This window comes from Tripterygium wilfordii, chromosome 18, assembly GCF_013401445.1.
Source record: "Tripterygium wilfordii isolate XIE 37 chromosome 18, ASM1340144v1, whole genome shotgun sequence".
NCBI classification, from domain to species: Eukaryota; Viridiplantae; Streptophyta; class Magnoliopsida; order Celastrales; family Celastraceae; genus Tripterygium; species Tripterygium wilfordii.
Window position 1 is genome coordinate 3,394,943 of NC_052249.1, and position 22,360 is coordinate 3,417,302.

General features: G+C 37.1%; 3 protein-coding genes, 1 long non-coding RNA gene and 1 pseudogene across 4 annotated transcripts; 3 read left to right on the forward strand and 2 right to left on the reverse strand.

Annotated features, from left to right (window-relative positions):
- The first annotated feature begins 313 nt into the window (after window positions 1-313).
- LOC119984226 (WRKY transcription factor 22-like) lies at window positions 314-1,941 on the forward strand. Its single transcript, XM_038828072.1, has 3 exons — window positions 314-862; window positions 981-1,091; window positions 1,190-1,941. Exons 1-3 carry the CDS (start codon window positions 432-434, stop codon window positions 1,680-1,682), a joined length of 1,035 nt encoding a protein of 344 aa, XP_038684000.1. The 5' UTR covers window positions 314-431; the 3' UTR covers window positions 1,683-1,941.
- Window positions 1,942-2,388: 447 nt separating this feature from the next.
- On the reverse strand, window positions 2,389-5,680 carry LOC119984225 (annotated as a pseudogene).
- Window positions 5,681-14,110: 8,430 nt separating this feature from the next.
- LOC119984227 (probable WRKY transcription factor 75) lies at window positions 14,111-16,366 on the forward strand. The gene is made up of 2 exons (XM_038828073.1): window positions 14,111-14,701; window positions 16,017-16,366. The coding sequence occupies exons 1-2, from the start codon at window positions 14,211-14,213 to the stop codon at window positions 16,192-16,194; spliced, it is 669 nt and encodes a 222-aa protein (XP_038684001.1). The 5' UTR covers window positions 14,111-14,210; the 3' UTR covers window positions 16,195-16,366.
- Window positions 16,367-16,973: 607 nt separating this feature from the next.
- LOC119984228 lies at window positions 16,974-19,324 on the reverse strand. Its single transcript, XR_005464839.1, has 2 exons — window positions 19,102-19,324; window positions 16,974-17,262 (listed from the first exon to the last, which is right to left on the reverse strand). It is a non-coding gene; the product is annotated as an uncharacterized LOC119984228 (long non-coding RNA).
- A 574-nt stretch (window positions 19,325-19,898) lies between these two features.
- On the forward strand, window positions 19,899-21,866 carry LOC119983515 (desiccation protectant protein Lea14 homolog). The gene is made up of 2 exons (XM_038827174.1): window positions 19,899-20,157; window positions 21,514-21,866. The coding sequence occupies exons 1-2, from the start codon at window positions 19,955-19,957 to the stop codon at window positions 21,761-21,763; spliced, it is 453 nt and encodes a 150-aa protein (XP_038683102.1). The 5' UTR covers window positions 19,899-19,954; the 3' UTR covers window positions 21,764-21,866.
- Window positions 21,867-22,360: the final 494 nt, after the last annotated feature.

Genomic DNA, 22,360 nt, shown 5'->3' on the forward strand with positions numbered 1-22,360 from the left:
TGAGGTCTCGAACCATTAATTGAAATAATAAGAATGATGTGTATCAATTTGATAATCAAGTTCGAATCACTTATTCTCTATTTCAAAAAATTCTCACGGGGCTCCACACGTTATTGGTGGTCAGTTAGAAAGATAGCGCGTGTAGAATAGAGAGAGAATCAAAAACAAAAAAAAATTTACTCCGTCCTTTGACATTTTCCTAGAGTCAACCCACAAAAAACCAAAAAATAAAAAAAATTATTGATATTTATCATTTATTATTTTTTGAATTATATATATGTATATATCAGTAAGTATCACTACTTTTCTCGCTCACATTGTACTCCTAACCTTCCAAAAGTCAGCGTGTTGTCTTCTCTCTCTCTCTGTCCTTTGGCAGTTGTTGCAGAGACAAGGCAGGTATAGTCTCAGAGCTTGTCTCTATAGAAGCTATGGAGGAAGACGACTGGGGTTTGCACGCGGTCGTCAGGGGCTACGTCTCCGCCACTAACACCACGACATCAAATGCTTTTCCGGCTGATTTTTCGAATCAGACTTGCTTTACTTCATTCACTATTGGTGTTGGTGAACAAAGTGGGAACCTTTTCTCTGTTTCAGATCCTTTTGAAGCAAGGAATGTTTTCGGTGATTTACATGATCTCTACAAGCCCTTTTACCCCAAATCTCTTGTTCCTTCACCAGTACAGACCAAACCCGTATCCTCAGTTTCTTCTTCCCTCAACGTCTCTGTAGATCCAATTCGGTTAAATCAAGTACAGAAGCAGCAGCCAAGGCAGTTCCATGGTGGGTCTGTGAATAGAACTAATCCCACCACCACTCATTCTGCCACTGAAAACTGTAATGCTTCTCGATCCAAAAAAAGGTACAAATACTTTCCTGCTACTATTGGGGGAAAGATTTGAAATTTAAAAGAACCCATTTTTTTAATTTGATTTTCTTAACTGGTTCTGATAAGGGTTTGTTGAATTTCTGCTCCTCAGAAAATACCAATCGAAGGAGGTGCGCAGAGTACCTGCAGACGCTCTGTATTCAGACATCTGGGCATGGCGTAAATATGGCCAAAAACCTATCAAAGGCTCACCATATCCAAGGTGGGTCTTCACATAATTTTTGTTTTATTGAACTGTAATTGGAATGCGTGTTGACATTCATTAATAAAGCTCAGTTTTTAATTTCTTTGTATGAACAGGGGTTATTACAAATGTAGCAGTTCCAAGGGTTGTATGGCCCGAAAACAGGTGGAGCGGGATCAATCCGACCCGGGAATGTTCAAAGTCACTTATACAGCCGAGCACAACCACCCTGCTCCGACCCACCGGAATTCACTCGCCGGTAGCACTCGTCAGAAGCCTGTGGCCACCACCGAAACAACAACGGCCATTGCTGACAAAGCTTCCCCATCCAAACCCGCTTCTTCCTCCTCTCCAGTGCTCTCCGTAACACAAAGTCAAAACAGCGAAAGCAGAGAAGAAAAAGATTTGATGTTAGAAGACGAAAACGGTGAAGAGGAAGAGTTTGGAGTCTCGGATTCGGCTTTGGATGATAATTTCTTCGCGGGTTTAGAGGAATTCGCTGCCGTCGTAGGTGCGGGAGACTGCTTCACTGATCCATTTCCGTCGGTGAGTTTTGGCGGCCATCAATGGCTCACCAACAACGTGGCGGCTGCGGCCGGCAGTATTTGACTTGCTGAAAAGTCAATACTGACGTGGATTTATTTATGCTTTATTTTTAGAGGCAGTGTTAGAAAAAGAGAATCTAATACTTTTATGCTATTCGGATTAACCAAACCTAAACCCCCAATTAGTGAGTAATCTTGTAGAGCAAGAGAAAGAACAAATTTTATTATCCATTCCAAAATCCAAATTTGCTACTCATATTGCTACTCATAGACGCATAAGGATGTAAAATAAAGATATAAAATATGAATCATCTTTTTCATCATTGATTTAAGTAGTGGACTGCACTACTTGTTTCACTTAAATCAATGATAAAAAGTATATGAAAATCCTCTACATACATACATATCTATACATACCACTACTTTGGATCCACATATCTAAAATATACGAGGAATGGAGTTAAGACAAAGAACCCTCTTTGGTCGCATCGTTTCAGGGATCATTCTAGATGGCACCCCCTCCACGAAAACAAGGTAAAATAACAAAAAGATGAAAACTTCAAAGGCGATCCCATAAGTGGAATATATGCTAATAGAAAATGTGTAAAAAAACCTTGAACCTTTATGTTTATCATGAGCCTCGCTGTGGAAGAATAAAAAAACACAATATCATGCAAGGCTATATTTGCTACGCAAGATACTCCACCAGATTCACATGCATCATACATCCTTACCAATGACATTTATAAGACGAAACAATGGAGTGATCCTAATTATAAGAACAGTTCCTGCAGGTTTAGTTGGTCATTTACCGATCCAGCTATCTTTTCAGACGAGAAATGAAGGCGACAGTTCAACTGCGGAAAAAATTGGGAGGTTCCTATTCTAGATCTCAAGCAACATACTTCCACATCCAATATGGAAAAGAAACATTATTCTCAGATGCAGTTCCAGAAGCTATTCTCCCCGAAGTAAATGATGCTTCCTCGCCAACGATCAATTCAACTTCTCATTGCTGATTTTTTCTACTATTTTAGAGCTATGCTACCCAAATTTGTTATTACACTGCAAATATCTTGACTGTTCATTCGAATTCGAGTATCAAGCATAACATGCAGCATCAAGTCTAGTCTGTAATTAGTCGTTTGCTTAACTACCTCCATCAGGTGCTTTTCTAATTTTCTCAGCAGCTGCTGCCGCCGAAGAAGCTGCCTTGTCCAGACCCAACTTCTGTAGCTCGTTAAGGAAACCATTCATATCATCAATGCCGATATTATATGGGCTGTGTGCAGGACCAGGGAATGAACCTTTTGTGGCTTCTTCCTTGTACTCTAATAAAGCTTTGTTGATCACATCCCCTACACGTGCAAACTGCTTACAGAACTTGGGGGTAACCTAGAAAAAGTGGATAAATCCTACATGAGTTGGTTGCTATCATGGTGATAATTTAACAAGAACAGTTATAGCGAAGTAACCTTTGCATGATGTGGGTGCTGCATCATCCCCAGTTGATCATGGTAAACCAGCACCTGCATCAACAATGTGATTTGTATATGAAGCTGGCCATCCATAATAGGAATCCAGTTAAGCCGTTCAATTTATGAATTGTGAATACTTCAAATAAATCAATATAAACAATTAAGTTAATCAGAACTTAGAGAAGTATTGTGATGAGAGACATAACACAAAGAATTTCTTGTAATCAGAAGTTTTATGGTTCTGGTGCAAATTCGAAAAATCAGTACAAAAAAGAGTTGTTCTTCCTGTCCCGAGGATTCAATTATTTCACTTGGCAGTTGGCACCATAGAAATATATAAATTTGCGTAGGATTACAATGTAAAATCAGAACCACGTGAGCTAAGAAATGATTATTCTAGAATCTAGATGTAATATTCATATAGGCAAACATGTGGCCTAGTGGTAGAGTTGCAATGGTGCGGGAGAGTTTGTTACCTAGATGCAATATTTCTAGCACTATGTTGGACAAGTTTGCAACTTTGTGAACTTAAAATTACTAATGCCAACAGGCAACATCAGAGAACTTGTATGCCACAAGGAATTAACAGCAAGAGCATAAGGGCAATAAAATTTCCTAAATTTTAAAATTACTATTGCCAACAGGCAACAGCATAGAAGGGAGTAACATCAGAGAACTTGTATGCCACAAAGATTTAACAACACAAGCTTAAGGGCAATAAAATTTCTTATGTACTAATCTATGAGGATGGTCATGAGTCTCATGACAAAAAAAATACTGGAAACAAACTTTCTTTTCATTATCATATTCCCAGCAATAGCAATTAAATAGTTAAGGCTATGAGCGAAGATTATAAAAACTAAATGTTTTAATCTCCAAGAACCAAAAACTATTTGATTAATCTTTAAGTTGACAACAGAGCATTATCAACTTAAAGATTCCCATTTAAGAGGCATTCAACCAAGTGATCATCAAATATACAGAAATTCTATTTCATGTCCTGCAATTGCTGTGTCAAATCAAGACAGTGCCAAAAATTTCAACAAAAGCCAACTAAATACCCCATTTAATCACGGTGGTAGCCAAATAAGTTGCCATTTTGAGAGGCTGCCATAAAAGTTTTATAGAATCTGAGCCTATTTAGTTATGTACTATATTACTAAATCATCATACTATATTTTATTTTCCCAATGTCAATAAAAGGTAAACAACAAATGTGCACAAGCCTCCCACAGTAGGTGGGGTCGGGAACATGCAAGATATATGCAATCTAGAGGTCACAGGTTCAATTATGGAAAACAGCCTGTTCACATATTATGTGGGGTAACCCTCACAACTCTATCACCGGGCCACATGTTCGATTGTTCCCAATGCTAATAGATAACCAAAAACTCATGCCAGTAAATTATTAGGATGATGTTTTGAGCATAATATATTTATGCGTTTCGTTTTGTACCATATTCATGCCAGTATTACAAATGCTTAAAAAACCATAAACAAAGCTAAAACCTTGAAAGATATGAGCTGTTAGAAAAACCTGTCCACTGCAGAAAGGTCCCGCACCAATCCCAATTGTTGGAATTCGAAGAGCAGAAGTCACTGCAGCAGCCACAGGAGCAGGTACGCATTCCAGAACAACAGAGACACCCTGCTTCCTGCAAAGCCATTGCTGTCTCCACGACCTACATAAAATAAACAGAACTAACATGCTTGAACAACATATACATACATACACATAGAGATATACATAGATATATGTAGCGTGAGAGAAAAATGACCTTGATCGCACTGATAATATTTTTTCCTTGAGGCTTGAATCCACCAAGAACGCTTATGGCCTGAGGAGTAAGCCCCACATGCCCTATAACAGCAATCCCAGCCTCCACGATGGCTTTGGCCGCTGTGATCCTTGAAGGCAATCCTCCTTCCAATTTGATCGCATCCATTTCTCCTTCCTTCAGTACCCGAACCGCTGTATCAACTGCCTGCTCATCGCCCAAACTGCAACATCATCACCACCCATCGAACACCCACTTAAATTACACAGCTCAATCTCAATAACTTAGTTTAATTTCACAAAAATCAACAGGACCTGATTACCGCACGACTCGTACGTCCCAAAAGGAAGGCCACCGACAAGAAGAGGTCTACTGGCGCCACGCGCCACTGAGCGGCAGTGAACGAGCATCTCCTCTAGGGAGATCGGGAGAGTCGTGTCGTGGCCGTGGACAACCATAGCAGCGGAGTCACCTACAAGGCAGATGTCGATCCCGGCGGTGTCGAGATGTACGGAGAAAGGGTAGTCGTAGGCTGTGACGACGGTGATGGGCTCGCCTTTCCTGTACTTCTGCCTCAGGTGAGTGAGAGTGACTCGCTGATTGAGGTTCTGGGGTTTGGGGACACCGTAGACGGAGTTCTCCGGGACATTGCTCATGCAGCGGGTGCAGTAGCTTCTTCTGTCATGTAATGGATTAGTTTTATTTATGGGGAAGTCCTTAATTAGTAAAATATTCCTTGTCTTGAGACTTATATCATGCATCAGCTTAAGCATACTATGATTTTGTTGCCAAGTTGAGACAATGATAACTAGCAGTAACATCATAGCAATTTATTTATTGGTCTTTATTTTTAATGTTGTTGAGATTATAATTTTTTGTGTCATATTGTTATTGTTCTGTTGAGTTTTCTTTTCTTTTTACACTTAAATCATGTCGTTGCAACAAAGTCTCCATGCTCAAGCACTTTGTAATAAGATAGAGCATGATAAATTCATGTTGTTGAAGAAGTTACAAGATTTGTCTTGGGTTGGGACCTCAATCTGCATTTGTCTTAGGGACTGCCATTAAAATGGGCATGATGTCTTTAGTTTAGGGTGAATGTCATTTTTGGCCACTGATAGATGACCCATGTTACAACTCAACCACTTACATTTCAAACATTATACTTTGACCATTGTTATATACAACTAGTTGGCCACAACTAATATTGAGCTCATTTCTTTATCTTGTCCACAAGTTTCTCCCCCAACCATTTAGAATTTGCCTGTTTTATGTCTTTTGACATATATGTCTTCACTTGGTACGTTTCCTCACCAGTAACCTATGAACACCATAACGTCCAAGCACACACTCCTGCACACTTCACTTGGCATCTCTTGGGTTCATTTTTTATATACCTAATCTTATAACCACCTTGGATTGCATAATCTGCCAATGCCTTCTTGTCTTCTTGAACTGTTTCATACTAGTAAACTCCATGCCTAATTAAAGTTGAAGGTCTTCATGTCACAATTGGGATTGAACTTACAATTGACTTTCTTAACCTCACCTGCACTATCCTCATCATTGAAATATCCCAAACTCTCTGGTTCATCAGATTCATACATCATCCTGAACTTTGGATCATCATCATCAATTCCTAAACTAGAGTTGTCATCATCACCTCCAATTCCAGTGTCATTACCTCCATCATCTCCACTACCTCCATCATCAGTGCCACTACCTCCATTATCAGTGTCATAATCAGTACCATCCTCAGCATCTATGTCCTGTGCTTGCATACTGACAGTTTCAACCCTATTCTGTACCTCTAGACTACTCATGTATTCATCAAGTATCTCATCTAGTTCATCATTATCCATATCATAACTCTTATCATAACAGCAATCACAAGGTTCCTTACCTTTTGCAGATTTCATTGTCGATTACAACACCTATAAATAAATTGAAATAAAAAAATGCTTAGAATAATTGGGCATGGAAATTTAACCGACAATAAAAGACATATATGGCATAAAATAGACATGGTTGTGTAAAAGAGAAACATGTGGGGCAAACTCCAAAACTTCAGGACCACTACTGCACAAAGACAATGACACAAGCAAAGCCAAATACAGATATAGAAATAGAGACATCAACTATTGTACAGAGCAAAAACCCACTAAAGTCATAAACTATTGTACAAAGTGATTGGACCTCTATTTTGAGGTTCTAATGTCCTTTAATTAGGATGTTCTAGCACTTAGTTAATGTATTTGATTGCATTTTAGCTTAATTTTACACTTACAAATGTTTCCCCTTGGTTTTGTAGGAATCGGACCTTGTTCGGGCAAGTTGGAGCACTTTTTGGGCACTTTTTGCTGTGAGGTGTCGGGACACTTCCCAAGGTGTCCGGACACTTACCGTCCGGACACCCACAGTACCCGTCCGGACGCTTTCTTCACAAATTGAGACAGAGGCTTCAAAGTTGATGGACGCATGAAGTGTCCGGACACCCGTCCGGACACCTGTCCGGACACCACCGCGGAACTGCAATTTTCCTGCACAACATTTCAAGGGCATTTGGGGTAAATCATGTATATAACCAATGGGGAACGTTTGTATAAGGGCAGTTAGGTATTTTCAATGGTAAAAGGAGGAGAAAACCCTAAGATTTCTTCTTCCTTCACATAATTCATCTCCTCCAACTTCTTGCCTCCATTGTTTTCTCTCTACTTCTCTCTCTAAGTTTTTCTTGGTTTTCGTGATTTTGTTTGTAAACATTGATTTTCATCTATAAAATTGATGTTTATACCCATTATGATGAGTGGCTAAGTTCCCTTTCTAGTTTCTAGTCCCAAATGGTGGATGCTCGGTTTCGATTACTCAAGGTATGTTCAAAGAATCGTAGTTTCGATTTTTCTCTTTTAATTTCGTGATAGTTGTGTGATTGGATCTATGGAAATGACATATTGATGGTATTTTCGGATTGTCTAGTCTAGGGATTGCATCTAATGTGTTTAATTGAGAATTGTTAAACCCATTGCATGATTTCCTTAATTAATTGAGATTTTCATTGCATAGCTATTAATTATGTGTATTGATGATGGAGTTTTGGGTTAAATTAGGAATGTGCATGGGAGAGTTATGGTTAATTGATCTTTGAGTGTGAAACTAGGGTGTTAGCCAAGCCAAGCCCCAAGAGGGAACATTAATTCATAACATTAGGTGCTTATCCCTTTGCGTTCATCGTAGATTAAGAGACCCGATGGCCTACATGTATGAATTGAAGTCTTATAACCCAATTCTCTTTGCATATGTATGATTGATAGTATCACACAATGCATTGTGTATGGTTGTGTGTGTTTGCAATGATGCCTTGAGTATGAGAACCGAGTAGCCACCGGGACGGACTAGAGACTAGGTTTTTAATTAATTGTTTTCAATCCAATTTGTGCTTACTTTGATTACAAAATCGCTCATGCTACCGAGTCATTCGGCCCATTTCTTTTACTTGCTTTTATTTGATATTCCTTGTGTTTAGTAGTGTTAGCTAGTCATTTGCATATCATTCACTTCAAATTTGCATTGCTTCCTCGTGGATCGATACCGGACTCACCGGTTTATTACTTGACGATACCCTACACTTGGGGTAAGTACACACACACTTTGGTGTCGGTCACAAAGCACTCGCACAAACCCATATTAACAAATAAAAAAGAAAGTCGATGTCGGTATAGGGAAGAAAACGCACTCTCAATCGCGCTACCATACCTGACAAACCAACTATATGGAATTGATTGAGACTTTAAAACGTAATAGAGTGAATAGAAGAAAGATGCTTGCAAATTTGTGTTCTAAAAATGGCGAATCAGAGTTTACAAGATATAACCCATAAACCTTTATCCCAAATTTTCCCTCTCAGATTACCCGCCAATGAGTGCAAGCCCTAATCCACATGGCATGTAACGGTGACACATCATTAGATCGTTTGTCATATCACTTTTTTAACGGATTCCATCCGATCAAAGTGTCATGTCATCACATTGATTGCCCCAAACCTAGCAAAACATGCCCATGTTACAACTCAATTTTGTCATTGACCGAAGTGTAACGTTTGAAACTTAAGTGGATGAGTTGTAACATGGACCATTTGTCAGTGGCCAAAAGTGACATTCACCACTTTAGTTTAAGTCGTGTTGTTACTAGAAATTTTACCCTTTTATTTGTTTATTCTCTGAACAATGATTGTTCAACCTGCAGACATATCTTCTACCCTTGGCCCTCACATTTGTTTTATTTAATTAACCTATACTTATATTTTAATTAAATCAAGTATTGAAATCAGGGTGTTACATGAATATAGTTCTTCTTTTGTCAAAAATTCTTTTTCAAGTTCCAGGTGATTGCAACCAATAAGTTTAAAATTGAAAAAAGCGATGATTTTGTTTGGGTGACCAAGGATGAACTAATGGAGTATTTTACTGATCAAGCTGCTTTTTTAACGAGATGATAATCAGCTAAGTTCAAAAAGATTGGGATAGGCATCTTATATAGAATTTACATCCTTAACAAAAAGATTGGGATGGGTTTGCTAGTTCCAATTGTTATTAGATGTAAAAGATCCATTTTGGGTAAATTGTACTTTTACACACTAAAAGATAGTGTTTGTTTCAATTTACACATTGTTGTTTAAAATGTTTGAATTTAGTCGGCCAAAGATAAAATTGTTTCAAATTGATCACTCAAACAGCTTTTCCCAATTTGGGGCAGTCAAACTGCCTACGTGGTAGGTTGACTGCCTAATTCTTGATTCCACATAATGATTTTCACGTGGACATAACCAATTTCTTAAAGAATTTCTATGTAGAAAATAATTTTTTTCTTAAAAAATACATTTGCCAAAAAAATCTTCATCTCCCCAACACCACCGCCCCTTCTCCATAACCACCACCACCACCACCACGAAGTCATCTCCACTCAACTCTCTCAAACCCCCCATCTGGATCTAATCTTGGAACCTTGGATGTTTCCCCATAATCCTTGGAGCCAATCTTCCCCAGACTCCTACCATCCGCAGTCTGCAACCGTTGAAGGGCTCCGATCTTCTGATTTTTAAATAAAGGGGGCTTTTGCCAAATTGCGTGAAGGCTCGAAAACTTTGAGAGAAGCAAGAGAAAGCCCATGTGCATAGCAGTGCTTTTATGGCAAACTCACCCGCTCTACCCACTCATCATACTACCGAGCAGAGACATGTATGTGATTGTTGCGCTCTAGCGTGGTGGGAAGGTGGAGAGATTTTGGGCGGACGAGATGGGTTGGGGCTTGCTCCAGAGAAGGTGGATTGGCTCTTGTGACCAAGGTGGATAGGCTTTTGATTTAGAGAAGGTGGATTATTGTTCTTTGTCGGTAGAGAGAAGGTAGCATGGGAGGAGTTGGGGCAGAGAGAAGGTAGCATGTTGTTTGTCTAAAATTTGACAATTCTGGGCGAGTGAACTATTTGACACAATTTCATTTTTCAGTTACGAAATTGAAATAATTAGACCTTTGGTGTGTAAATTGAAACAAACATCATCTTTCAGTGTGTAAAAGTGTAATTTACCCTATCCATTTTACTCCCATTTTGTAAAAGTTGAATTTTGCTTTTATAATAAGAAGAAACGTCCTAGACTCTTCTTTGCTTTCAACCTTTGTGTTTTCCACTAAACCAAACAAAAAAACAAAGCAGTTGTGCTGCTGCAAATTCAGAAAATTCCGTCCAACTGACTTCGTCGATCGAATTTTTTCTGTCGCCAAAACTCTCATCACAAAAATCAGTGACATACTTTAGCAATGGAATATGCGACGGAAATTCCGTAGCAAAATAAATAATCAAAAGTAAATATTCACAAATTGGCGACAGAATTTACAAATCCAATTAATTATGATTTTTTAAATATTTTTTTATTTGGTGACGAAACTTCCGTCGCTAATGAACTATTAATTTTTTTAAAATTATATTTTTTTTTATTTTCAACGAAATTGTTGAAAAATTTCCATTACCATCTGCTCGTATGGATTGAAATTAGCCCGATTACTCCTTTGGCAGTAATAATTTGCAACATCTGCTTGCGCATCGACAGTAGCCACATGGGGAATATTCGGCATTTTTTCACTATGATTTGTCCAATAGTGATATCGAGGCTGAAAACATTTTCTATATAAGTGCATCCTTATATCATCCAACCCCCAAAATCTTATGCATTTGCACCTAACACAGGGACACCTTATTGCTTATGTATTTTGAAATTATGAATTATTTCCACAAGTATAAGCAATGGACTCCTCAACCCCTTCAAGACCTTTTCAGTAATTCCAACTTGGTTGGGTCCAACTCTGTTGTACATCCACGTACTAGACTAGGCACTTCCAGAGGCGGACCCATCCCTATACTACTTGGGACAACGGGCCCCCATCAATTTTTTTACACTAAGTACACTATAGGTTTATGACAAATTGACCCTAAGGCCCCCAATAAAAAAAAATAGGCCTCTAGTCCATTAATTTCTCACCTAGTCCACTAACTAACTTTGACCCAAACTAACACTCATAAGCCCTAGGCCCTAACTTTATCTTGTCATTTGTCAAGCCCAAGCCACTGCCCCTCAAATCTAGTGATGTCAACGGGGCGGGGACCCCCTTACCCCATCCCCGTCCTCGTCAGATAAATCTTTACTCGTCCCCGTACCCGTCGGGGTGAGTAATCCCCGCTTATTTACCCGCACCCGCCAAATTTAACTAAATGTAAAAATTAATATATTGAAAAAAAATTAAACATAAAAATGTGACAAATAAAGTTTTAAACTAACAATCACCCAAAAGAACAAGATGAAATAAGGTGAGGTGAATTAGAATTTTATTATAACTAATATATATATATATATATAAATTATAAATATTATGTGTAGTATATATGTAATTAATAATACACAGGTACGAGGCGGGTTGGATTTTGACAAACCCGTCCCCGTACCCACCCCGATTATTTTTCTCATTAAAATACCCATACCCACCCCATTAATTAACGGGTGTCTAAGTTGGGGCAGGTTATGCGGATACCCAATGGGTACGAGTATTTTTGACATCCCTAGTCAAATCCCCTCAATCTCTCAATAGTGATAATTGCAATGTACTTTCATATTGCTTTGAACTATTATTATTATTAATGTGTTTTTTTATTTGCGGGCTATATTCGTAAATTGATTACATAAAGAACCTCACCGCACCACTTTTGTGCCCCTGTGATTTCAATTTATGAGTCCGTCGCTGGGCACTTCCATGATAAATAGAAAACCAAATGTGAATGGAAGAAGGAGAAAGAGATAGCAAGGAAGATGAATCAGAGAGGAGAGAAAATGATAGATAATAAAGAAGGGGACAAATGAGAATGGAGGTAAGAAGAAATATTGTTAATAGTTTAAATCATATTAGTGACGGAATTGCGATTCAATTGCTAAATTATGTCATGAAAATCAAATTTTCCCTTGCAGGTTTTCAGAAAAAGGCAAGTTATATGAGCAGAAATATCCATAAAGGAAGGATTTTTAGCGACAAAATATATTTTGCGACAAAAAAGTTATTCCGTCGCTAATGTGCTCGATTTTAGTGAGCAAAAATTAACGATGGAATGACTATTCCTTTGCAAAAAAACTTGCACTCTGACAAAAGCCTGCTTTTTTCACGTCAAAATCTGCCATGAATTTCATGACGGAAAATAGTAGTGTCGAAATTTTCTGTTGCTAACTGATCCTTTTTTAGTTGATTTTTGCGACGGAAAATCAAAGAAATTCCATTGCAAATAAGGAAATTATTGGCAAAAAAGTTTTCGTCTCTAATTTCCGTCCAACAATGCTAGAGATCCCATTAATAACCATCCCAGAAGCGTCCCAGTAGTGTGTGTCATGCATTCATTGGGTATGCTGACATCATAACAAGGGACCCATTAAAAACCACAGCCAATCAATACATGTCACACACTGTTAGGATGCTTCTGGGGTGATTATTATTGATATCTTTATTATTTTTGATTTCCGTCACAAATGAGGCATTTTCTTGTAGTGAAAGTTCGTATTTTCTTAGCATTCTAGATCCTAAATCAATTAGTCATGATATTGTCTTTCCGGAGTTTCATCTGATTGTGAGGGATTAATATATATGATAAAAGTTACATCTCTTGGTTTGGTAGTATTTGTTTGTGGGAGGTTTTTTAATATATAATGGGGAATTAGGGTAGTTTTATATTGGTGGGTGGGGATGGAGAAGGGAAGAATCTATAAAGTCTTGTGGGTGACCTAATCAGAACTCTTTAAAACAGGTGTTTGCCTAGGCATTTGCTTTAAGCGTCAGCCTAACATAGGAATATAGAAAGAAAGAGGTTTTCATTTTTGTAGCTATTTATAATAAACTTTATATTTTCAAATTCCTTTTCTTTTTATTTCAAAATCCTTTATGAAATCCTGAGTATGTGTGTGTATATATATATGTATCTTTTTCCATCATATAATATTATATGCTTCAACTTCAGGCATCCTTATTCATATATGTTTATAAGTATAATCTCAATTATTTCAAAACTAATTTAGAGGGAGAGTTTACGATTGTTATTTTTCTCACATTCTTTTGAGATATTCAGTGGTTCTGACGCGTCATACATATTGTATCGTAACTTGATACAACTAATAAGATGGTGTCAATTCGTGATTCGATGATAATGAAAATAGTTTTTGATCACAATACATGGCAAACAAAACAAAGCATTAAATATAGTTTCTCATTTTTAAAATCCTTTTAAGATAAAACGAAAACTAATGAAGTTTATTAGACCATCACAATTCACAACGTGCGGTCATTGAAGTCGCTGTATTTCTAGTTGAATTCTATCTATATTAGATTTTTTTTTTCATAAACGTGTATAGCTTAAAAAAGTTATTAAAGAAAAAGAGAGAGGATTAGTTAATTAATAGAGGGTAATATAAATACATATATATTGCACGCATGCATCGGTGATAACGAAGAATATTGTTGGGCACGTCTTATATACATAAGAAGAAGGGGAAGGGAATGGGCAGTTGAACAGAAGTAGGTCAGATTTAGTTGGTTTACCCTTGGTTGCAAGACATGGGATTTAACACACATTCTCTCTCTCTCTCTCTCTATATATATATATATATATATATATAGACACAAACACACATATATGTGTGTGTGGGTCTGCCCAACCTCTTTTCACCTTCCCACACCACTTTATGTTGACCACTCCAATCCTTATAAAAACACCCTTTCTCACACATTCTCCACTTCCTCTCTCAAATATTCTCCATGGAGCCCCTGAGACCCAAAAATATCATGGAAGACCAGCACCAGGTAGCCCCACCACCACCATTGCCGCTGCAGCCGCCATCATCTCTGCCACCCTATGATCTCCTCACACCCCCAGCCCTAATACTTCCATCAACCTCAATATTACATCTTCCTCCTCCTCATGCTCCGAATATGGATCAACAAGCAGTGTTCCCTGAAAATATTGACTGGGTCAGCCTTCTCTCTGGTCAAAGTGGATTGGTTGATAATTATAAGGGCTTATTAATGGAAACCCGTGGTTGTGCACCAAATGGAGGAGAAGAGAAGATCAATAATAATAATAATAATGTTAAGGATAAAAGAAAATCAGGGAGCAGCAGTAGTAGAATGAAAAAGGCGAGCAAGCCTCGGTTTGCGTTTCAGACAAAGAGTGCTGATGATATTCTTGATGATGGTTATCGCTGGAGGAAGTACGGCCAGAAATCTGTCAAGAATAGCATTTATCCCAGGTAATTACATTACTATATATGCTCTTCAAACACTTAGCTTGCAATCTATGGAAATTTTTGATATCGAATTTTTTTATTATTTTTTTAATGTGTAGTATTTAGTCTAATAAATCCAACCATTCATTTTTGTTCGAATGAAAAAGAAATAACAATAAAAATAAAAATGAGGACATAGTACTAAGCATTATATATACAAGAGTTTGATATGGTTTTAGCACACAAACTAGGGTTTCAAAGCAAATTTTGGAGGGTATCATCAATCTAAAGGGGTTGTAAACAAATGAGGAGAGAGTCCAGAGATATTTTTTGTTTAGAATAAAATAGTTATTAGCCCATGGTTATTTGATCTTATAATTTAAAATTAATAGTTATATCAATATATTTAGATATGGAGTTTCAGAGAGAACCTACGTGTGCATGGTAATTAGTTTTGGTGCTAAAATGATATATAGACCATTGTGCTGCATGCGAAAGTAAAGTCAAAAGTAGCTAGTTTTTTCTTCATCTACATTTTTCTAACTGTATTTGTCCTCTGATCTTGTCGACCTAATTTGGACTTCATTAGATCATGACGTTATAATCTGTGGCTTCTATATATGATTTATCTGTCAACTAAACAAAATAATGGACCATTCATTGTGAAAAATATCACTAGTTTTACGGATATCAGGGTTTTTTTTTTCAACTATCCAAATGTTAAGATGAACGCACACGATTGCATATGGATCATTTGGGGTCCACGATTTTCACATGGATCACGTGCATCCATCTCAATATTTGGAATAGTTAGGACAAAAAATATTGAGATCCTTTATATTTTCACAGAAATATTTATCATAATTTTTAGTGCACTTGAATAGATATATGCTTTGACCCTGGATAGATTCAACAATATATATGTGTTGAACATAACAAATAATGAATGAAGGACTCATGTTATTAGATGGTTGAAGATGAAGACCATAACGTACACTAGTTAGGGGCACTCACTAATTAGGCAAGAAAAATAAGAAATGGTCATATATATAGTTGAGCCTAATGTGACAATGATAAATATGTTGTTGAAAGAAAACAAACATAAATTAAGGTGCTCCCCGAACTCCGTCAACCTTTCGCTCCATTCTCATAAATTCTTAACTCCACCATTGACCAAGTCCCCCCTCAATTTATTTTATAGATCTGCCCCAGAGGGATCGACATGAAAAAGCTGCTTTATTCTTTTTCCTTATATATAAATATATTTTTGAAAAGAAATTCTTACTGTTTTTTTTTTCTCCTTCTTATTTTGCGTGTATAAATGTATATTTGAATGAAGGAGCTATTACCGGTGCACCCATCACACATGCAATGTGAAGAAACAAGTGCAAAGGCTATCAAAGGACACAAGCATTGTTGTCACCACTTACGAAGGAATCCACAACCATCCCTGTGAGAAATTAATGGAAACCCTAACTCCTCTTCTGAAGCAGATGCAGTTCCTCGCAAGGTTTTAATAACTTCACTCACCAAAACCAAGCAGAAGCATTTCTTATGATTCAAACTTCCTCTACTTTGTGCTTTTTTGCGTTCAAATTGTATAAACGGATGAAGTACATAAAAAGTGTTGATAAATATGTACTTAAATAATACATAATTAAGCTTATAATGTATATTATTCACCTCCCATTGTATATTGTTAATCTCTTTCCATCTTTGTCATAATTTATAATCCTTAATTTACCAAAGCCACAATTTCTTGTCATAAAAAAACGAGAGTTTGAATTATAACATCAAAATATTATCATGGGTTACGTTGTGTTGGAAATTCAAGCTCAAACACAATAAGAATATTGTCTGTTCTGTATTACTGACTTGCATGTATTTGTTCTTCATAGATCGTCACCATTGGTTATTAAGCCCATAAAACGCGTCCATGTGCGAGAGGTGTCAATAGTTTACTTATATACCACTCTTTTAAATCCAAACCTAAACACATCAATGATATTGTCCGCTCCGAGCTACAGGCCTGCACGTATTTGTTCTTCATAGACCATCGTCATTGGTTTTTAAGCACAAAAAACTCATCCATGTGTGAGAGGTACCAAGAATTTACTTATATATTGTCATGCCCCGATTTCCAAAGGGAAAGGGAACGTGAGGAAATGACAAAAATGCCCTAGGATCAAATGACGGACATGGCGCAACATTGCATAGCAATGGCACCAACCTGTTGAACCAATCCCTAACATGAAAAATTGTCAAAAGTGGCTCAGAAAATTTCTCAAAAACATAATTCAAGACGCAAACCATGCAACCTGTCTAATCCATGCACATTACGTATCCGGACATCCAAATATAGGAATGTCCCATCAGGTGTCTAAACACCAAAGTAACATAAAACATAAACCAAAATCATATCCAGGAATACCATACCAACATGGCAACAATCATAATATGTTAAAGAGCGTAATTAACCAATATCCTAGTAAACAAGGTAGTTCTACTAGAAATTCAAAGTGTAAATAGAATAAAATGGACTACGCTCACATCACGTGCCCGACAGCTGTCCCTCAACCTGCTTACTTGAAAACAAGGTAAACAAGTAACAAGAAAAAAGAATAGGGTGAGCCAAATGCCCAATAGAATATAGAATGCTAATGACATGTGTCGGAGAGGAATTAAAAGTAGAAGTCGAAGATAAAAGGAATAAACCGGATGTGATGATCCATCAACCATGCCCATGCAATCAATGATATAATAGTTTATCAACGTATGCTCAAATCCAATGTAATTATTTAGTAAAATAGTACATTTCAAACATCACCAGTCACCGAGGGTATAGTAATAATAATCTCAACAGTCAACCGTTTTTTAGCCTTGCCATGATCCTTTATCGGTCTTTCATCGGAAATCGATCACCATTTATTGCTTAACTAGGTTATAAGTACATCTAGCAGGACATCCGAAGCTTTATCTTAGGTATTGGAGTATACAATTCCAATAGCCTACTTCCGACTAAAGAATCTTGTGCCGAGAGCTTTGCTCAATCCTAGACCCTCACGGCTTTGATTCCTAACCAAGAGCTTTGCTCAGTCCAGTCCAGGAATACCAGTTGTGTCAAATATTTATCCAATCCGTAATTCCAATGTAAAATCCCATCAAAATTCATGATGCATGCTGTATTTTCAAAAGCTTAAATATTTCCATATCAATATCTCTTTATCCACCCATTTTCCAAAGACATACAACTTTAACAAAATTGAGTTGTATTCCCCGGCCCAACTTGGTCTCATACCCCATGGAGCCTGGAAAAACCAAGTGTAAATATTATAGGTAGTTAAACTTTAGCCCAGTCATGTCGGGACTCACAGGTCTGCACCACTTTATCTTACTGGGCCTAGCTAGGTCCCATACCCTATTGAGCCCAGGAAAACCAAGTGTTAAATATTTAACTACATATAATATTTAGACTTATGTATTTAAACATATATATAATATAATTTCATTGTATGCAGGAATTTAAAATCCGTATATCATATCAAACCATGCATGTATGTACCACTTTTTTCCATAGGAGAAATCAATAATATTCATCCATCGGGAGCTCAATAAACTCCAAGGAAGACACCACAGATGACAATTATAAGAATGAGTCTAAGAATTTGTAAGATTTCACAAACAACTCTAGCAACCTAATTAAAGAAAGACAAGGAGTTCATCAATCCTAATTCACCAAGAAATATGAATTTAATCAATAGAAAGAGTCCAAAAATATCAATGATCAAAATACCTCAAGGACTATGAATTAAATAAATTAGAAGTCCAAGAACAATATAACATGATCATTTGAAACACCAAGCCGAAATAACGATATATGAACCATTTATTCAAGGAATTCACTTAAGGCCAAACAAATAGTGGTTTACACAAGGATTATCACCTCAAGAATAAGCAACAACAATAATATTGAAGCTTAAGAGCCCAAAGATAAGAAATCCTCTACCTTTCCTCCTTATCGTTTTACCAAGATTCATCAAATCGACTCATGTGCGCACCAACACTTTTCGAGTACTATCCATTGAGCCAATTCACACCATAAACAACACAAGTTATCATTAACAACCCAAAATTATTTATTTAAACTAAAAATACAGAAATACCCATGAACTCTAAAATTCAAATCACCCAAATCCTCAATTACAAGCTATTAGGTTTAAAAGACTTACTGTGCAAGGGTGTATAAACAAGTAAAATGAAATGATTCAAGCCTCCTTTAGGCCTCTAAAGATGCACAAACCCCCTATTTCGAGTGAGGGTTTGAAACCTTGAGAACTTGAAGAGAGAGAGAATGAAAATCTTTGTGAGCTAGAGAGGGAATTCATAATTCAACTTGAAAACAACTAAAATTTGAGGAATCTTACCTTAGTTGATGATCTTGGATGATAGAGAGGAGTATTGTTGAGAGAAAATGAAGTTAGAAAGGTGTTTAGGTCGAAGTTTGGGTGAAAAATGGAAAGAAAATCACAAAACAGTGTTTTTAAAGAGTGGTCCGCGTGTAGATTTTGGGAGGTGTCTGGACACCTGGACCTTTTTTCCAAAAATTTTACATCCGGTGACGAATTCCGATCGATCAGAACCAATTCCAATCAATCGGATTTTGACACTACAGTCCCTATTTATATCTTTTTCCACCAACAAATCTCCTCTCCTATTCAATTCGAATTCATTTCTAAGTAATTTTAATATTCCGAAATGAATCCCAAACCCCTTATAATCATCTTGAATTACTCGATATTAAATTCTAATATTTTTAAACCACCAATTTGACTATTCAAACTTATTTACCAGGCTCAAATGAATACATACTCAACATGTGTCGATCCAACAAAGACTCTAAAAATACGGGGTATTACATATATCACTTGATTGGGTTATGTTTATGTTAATTCGATGTGAAATATAGTATTGAAAAAATATTAAATAGAAAATAAAAAACCCGGTGGAATGATGACATGCACGTGAGGACCATACAGTTGTACACTCCGCGTGATCAGAGATTCAGATCGAGATCTATAATCAAATTCAAGGCCGAGAAGTCAAACAGAACGATATCTCCTTACGCGGCATGAGCACGAGCACGAGCGAAACGCGTGATTTCCTAGGTATCGACGACCCCACATACAGGTCCTATAAAACTGGTAGGAAGTAGCAGAATCCCGGATCGATCAAATAGGAGATTGGGAAATTGGCAGCAGCCAGCAAAAGTGCGTGAGAATGGATCTATTAGACAAGGCCAAGACGTTTCTGGCGGAGAAGATAGCGAATGTGCCGAAGCCGGAGGCTACCATCACCGACGTTGATTTCAACAGCGTGCACCGCGATTCGGTGGAGTACGATGCCAAAGTCTCAGTCAAGAACCCCTATGGTGCTCCGCTCCCCATCTGCGAGATCTCTTACTCTCTCAAAAGCTCTTCCAGGTTTCTTTCACATTTTATTTTTACTACTTAGTACTTACATTTCAGTCAAAACTTTGTATCGGCAGCTACATTGATAGGATCAAAATCAGCATCATATATATATATATATATACATATACACAGAGTTAGCATATTCAAATCCTTGTTTACTATATATTTGTTTTACTATGTATTTGTTTTAAACAAGATGTAAATAGAGAATTTATTCCCTTTTCTATGATTAATAAAGAATATACTAGCCGATGCCGATGGGATCTTAAAAAGAAAGAACATCATGACTCATGAGAAAAGGGCACCCTCAGTGTTTTTGTTTATTTCTTGTGTTTTTTTGGGTTGGATTTGGTTACGGGTGCTCTTCATAGGTGGTTATCTTTTTCATACACAGGATCTACTTAGAGAACTCGATGCCAAAGACAAAACATTTGATGAGGCTTAAATAAATATTCTTTTTACTGCATACTACACACTTACTGTGCAAAAAAAACTAAAAGCACACAAAAGACATGGGTCTATGGAGGGCCTGGAATTTGGTTTGAATGGGTAGAGAGAATGGCAGAAACAGTCAAGAATTCTTTTGCAATGGTCAGTGTCTTTCTTACTACTTCAAGTCATGCATTTTTAGGTGTTCATCTTTACTTCGTATTCTCTTCTATGCAAATTCTCTCAATTCTCCTAACCACAATACTGTTGTTTGCATGTTCTACATACTCATATCACCTTAAACGGTTTTCTTGTAACTTATCTTCAATTGGTGCTACTCGTATCTTAGATATAATCATATAATTTCTTAATCTATATTCTCTCGTGTGGTCACGCATCCGACGAGTCATTCACATTTACATCATCACGAGTCGTATAGCCAACCTATAAAAATTTTTCCTTCCACCTTAAAGGAATCTTTCAGTTTCATAAAATCCCAGATGCACTCCTCCACTTCATCCTCCAGGTTTTAATTATATTAGTTACATCTTCACTAATATCTCCATCTTGGAAAATCAAGTCAAGATATTTAAAAATCTTACTTTTTGTTGCTTCTCTCCTATCTAATTCAATCGTTTCTTTGTTTCTTTATTTGCTCTTACTAAACATACATTTCATATATTTTGTTTAGTCTACTTAATCTACTTGTTTCTTTAGATGTCTCTTTGTGAATATTTGTAGGGTAATCTTCCAAGTGGAGATGTTCTCTATGGCTTCTTTTTATATATTCTATTATCAATTGGTTCTTTTTTTCTTTATTATTATTTTCGATCACTTTTGAGCATGAGTATATTCTCTATGGTTTTTTCTACTTTATTTTTTTTGTGGGCATTTGTGATTAATACGTACATGTGACTGGACCTGTGGTGCATGCAGAGTGATAGCGTCAGGAACAATTCCAGATCCAGGATCGCTAAAGGCTAGTGACACAACAATGTTGAACGTGCCAGTGAAGGTGTCACACAGTATACTGGTGAGCTTGGCAAGAGATATTGGTGCAGATTGGGACATTGACTATGAATTGGAGATTGGCCTCACTATTGACCTTCCTGTGGTGGGGAATTTCACCATTCCTCTCTCCACCAAGGGCGAGATCAAGCTCCCCAAACTCTCTGATCTGATCTAACATTATATTCATGCATATGTACACAAACTCAAATAACTATAAGCTCCTTTATCACTAATAAAGTAATAATAAGTACTTCTTACTACAAAACTTTGCTGTTGAATGCTTACACAGTTGGTTTTTTTTTTTTTTTTCATGTAGAGGCTAATTTGTTTGCTTTAGCTGTAGACGTGTGAATGGCCCTAGCTATAGGGTTGAGGTTGAACCTAGAGAGGGATAGAGTTGATTGTGGGCCGGGCTGCCCGATAGGCTTGGCCGGATAAGAACTGGGTTTTGGAGTCTATTTTTTGTTGGTGGGCTGAGCTTCATGTAATTTATAGGCCTGAATTTTCCTTCGGGTCAGACTTGGTTTACCTTATTTAGCTTTGAATCCGGTTTTGCTTGATTGGTCCGATAGTTTTTTTTTTCCCTATATTTCATTTTTCATATACATATTTTGAGTTTTGGCCGGGCTAGATATAGACTTTTGACTTTGAGGAGATATGTATGATGGCGGTTCTTGATTGTGAGGAAATTACTTTAATGTTGTTGGGTTCATGATTGTGTGGCTAAAACATAGGTCAATTCGGTGCAAATCTGCGTTGCAGGTCAAGTGTT

Bases quoted from the DNA above. Each gene is read 5' to 3' on its own strand.
- LOC119984226 (XM_038828072.1), top strand. From the start codon at position 432: ATGGAGGAAGACGACTGGGGTTTGCACGCGGTCGTCAGGGGCTACGTC. The intron at 863-980 runs GTACAAATACTT...TCTGCTCCTCAG, and splicing joins GCTTCTCGATCCAAAAAAAG to AAAATACCAATCGAAGGAGG. The intron at 1,092-1,189 runs GTGGGTCTTCAC...TTGTATGAACAG, and splicing joins AAAGGCTCACCATATCCAAG to GGGTTATTACAAATGTAGCA.
- LOC119984227 (XM_038828073.1), top strand. From the start codon at position 14,211: ATGGAGCCCCTGAGACCCAAAAATATCATGGAAGACCAGCACCAGGTA. The intron at 14,702-16,016 runs GTAATTACATTA...ATTTGAATGAAG, and splicing joins AAGAATAGCATTTATCCCAG to GAGCTATTACCGGTGCACCC.
- LOC119983515 (XM_038827174.1), top strand. From the start codon at position 19,955: ATGGATCTATTAGACAAGGCCAAGACGTTTCTGGCGGAGAAGATAGCG. The intron at 20,158-21,513 runs GTTTCTTTCACA...TGGTGCATGCAG, and splicing joins TCTCTCAAAAGCTCTTCCAG to AGTGATAGCGTCAGGAACAA.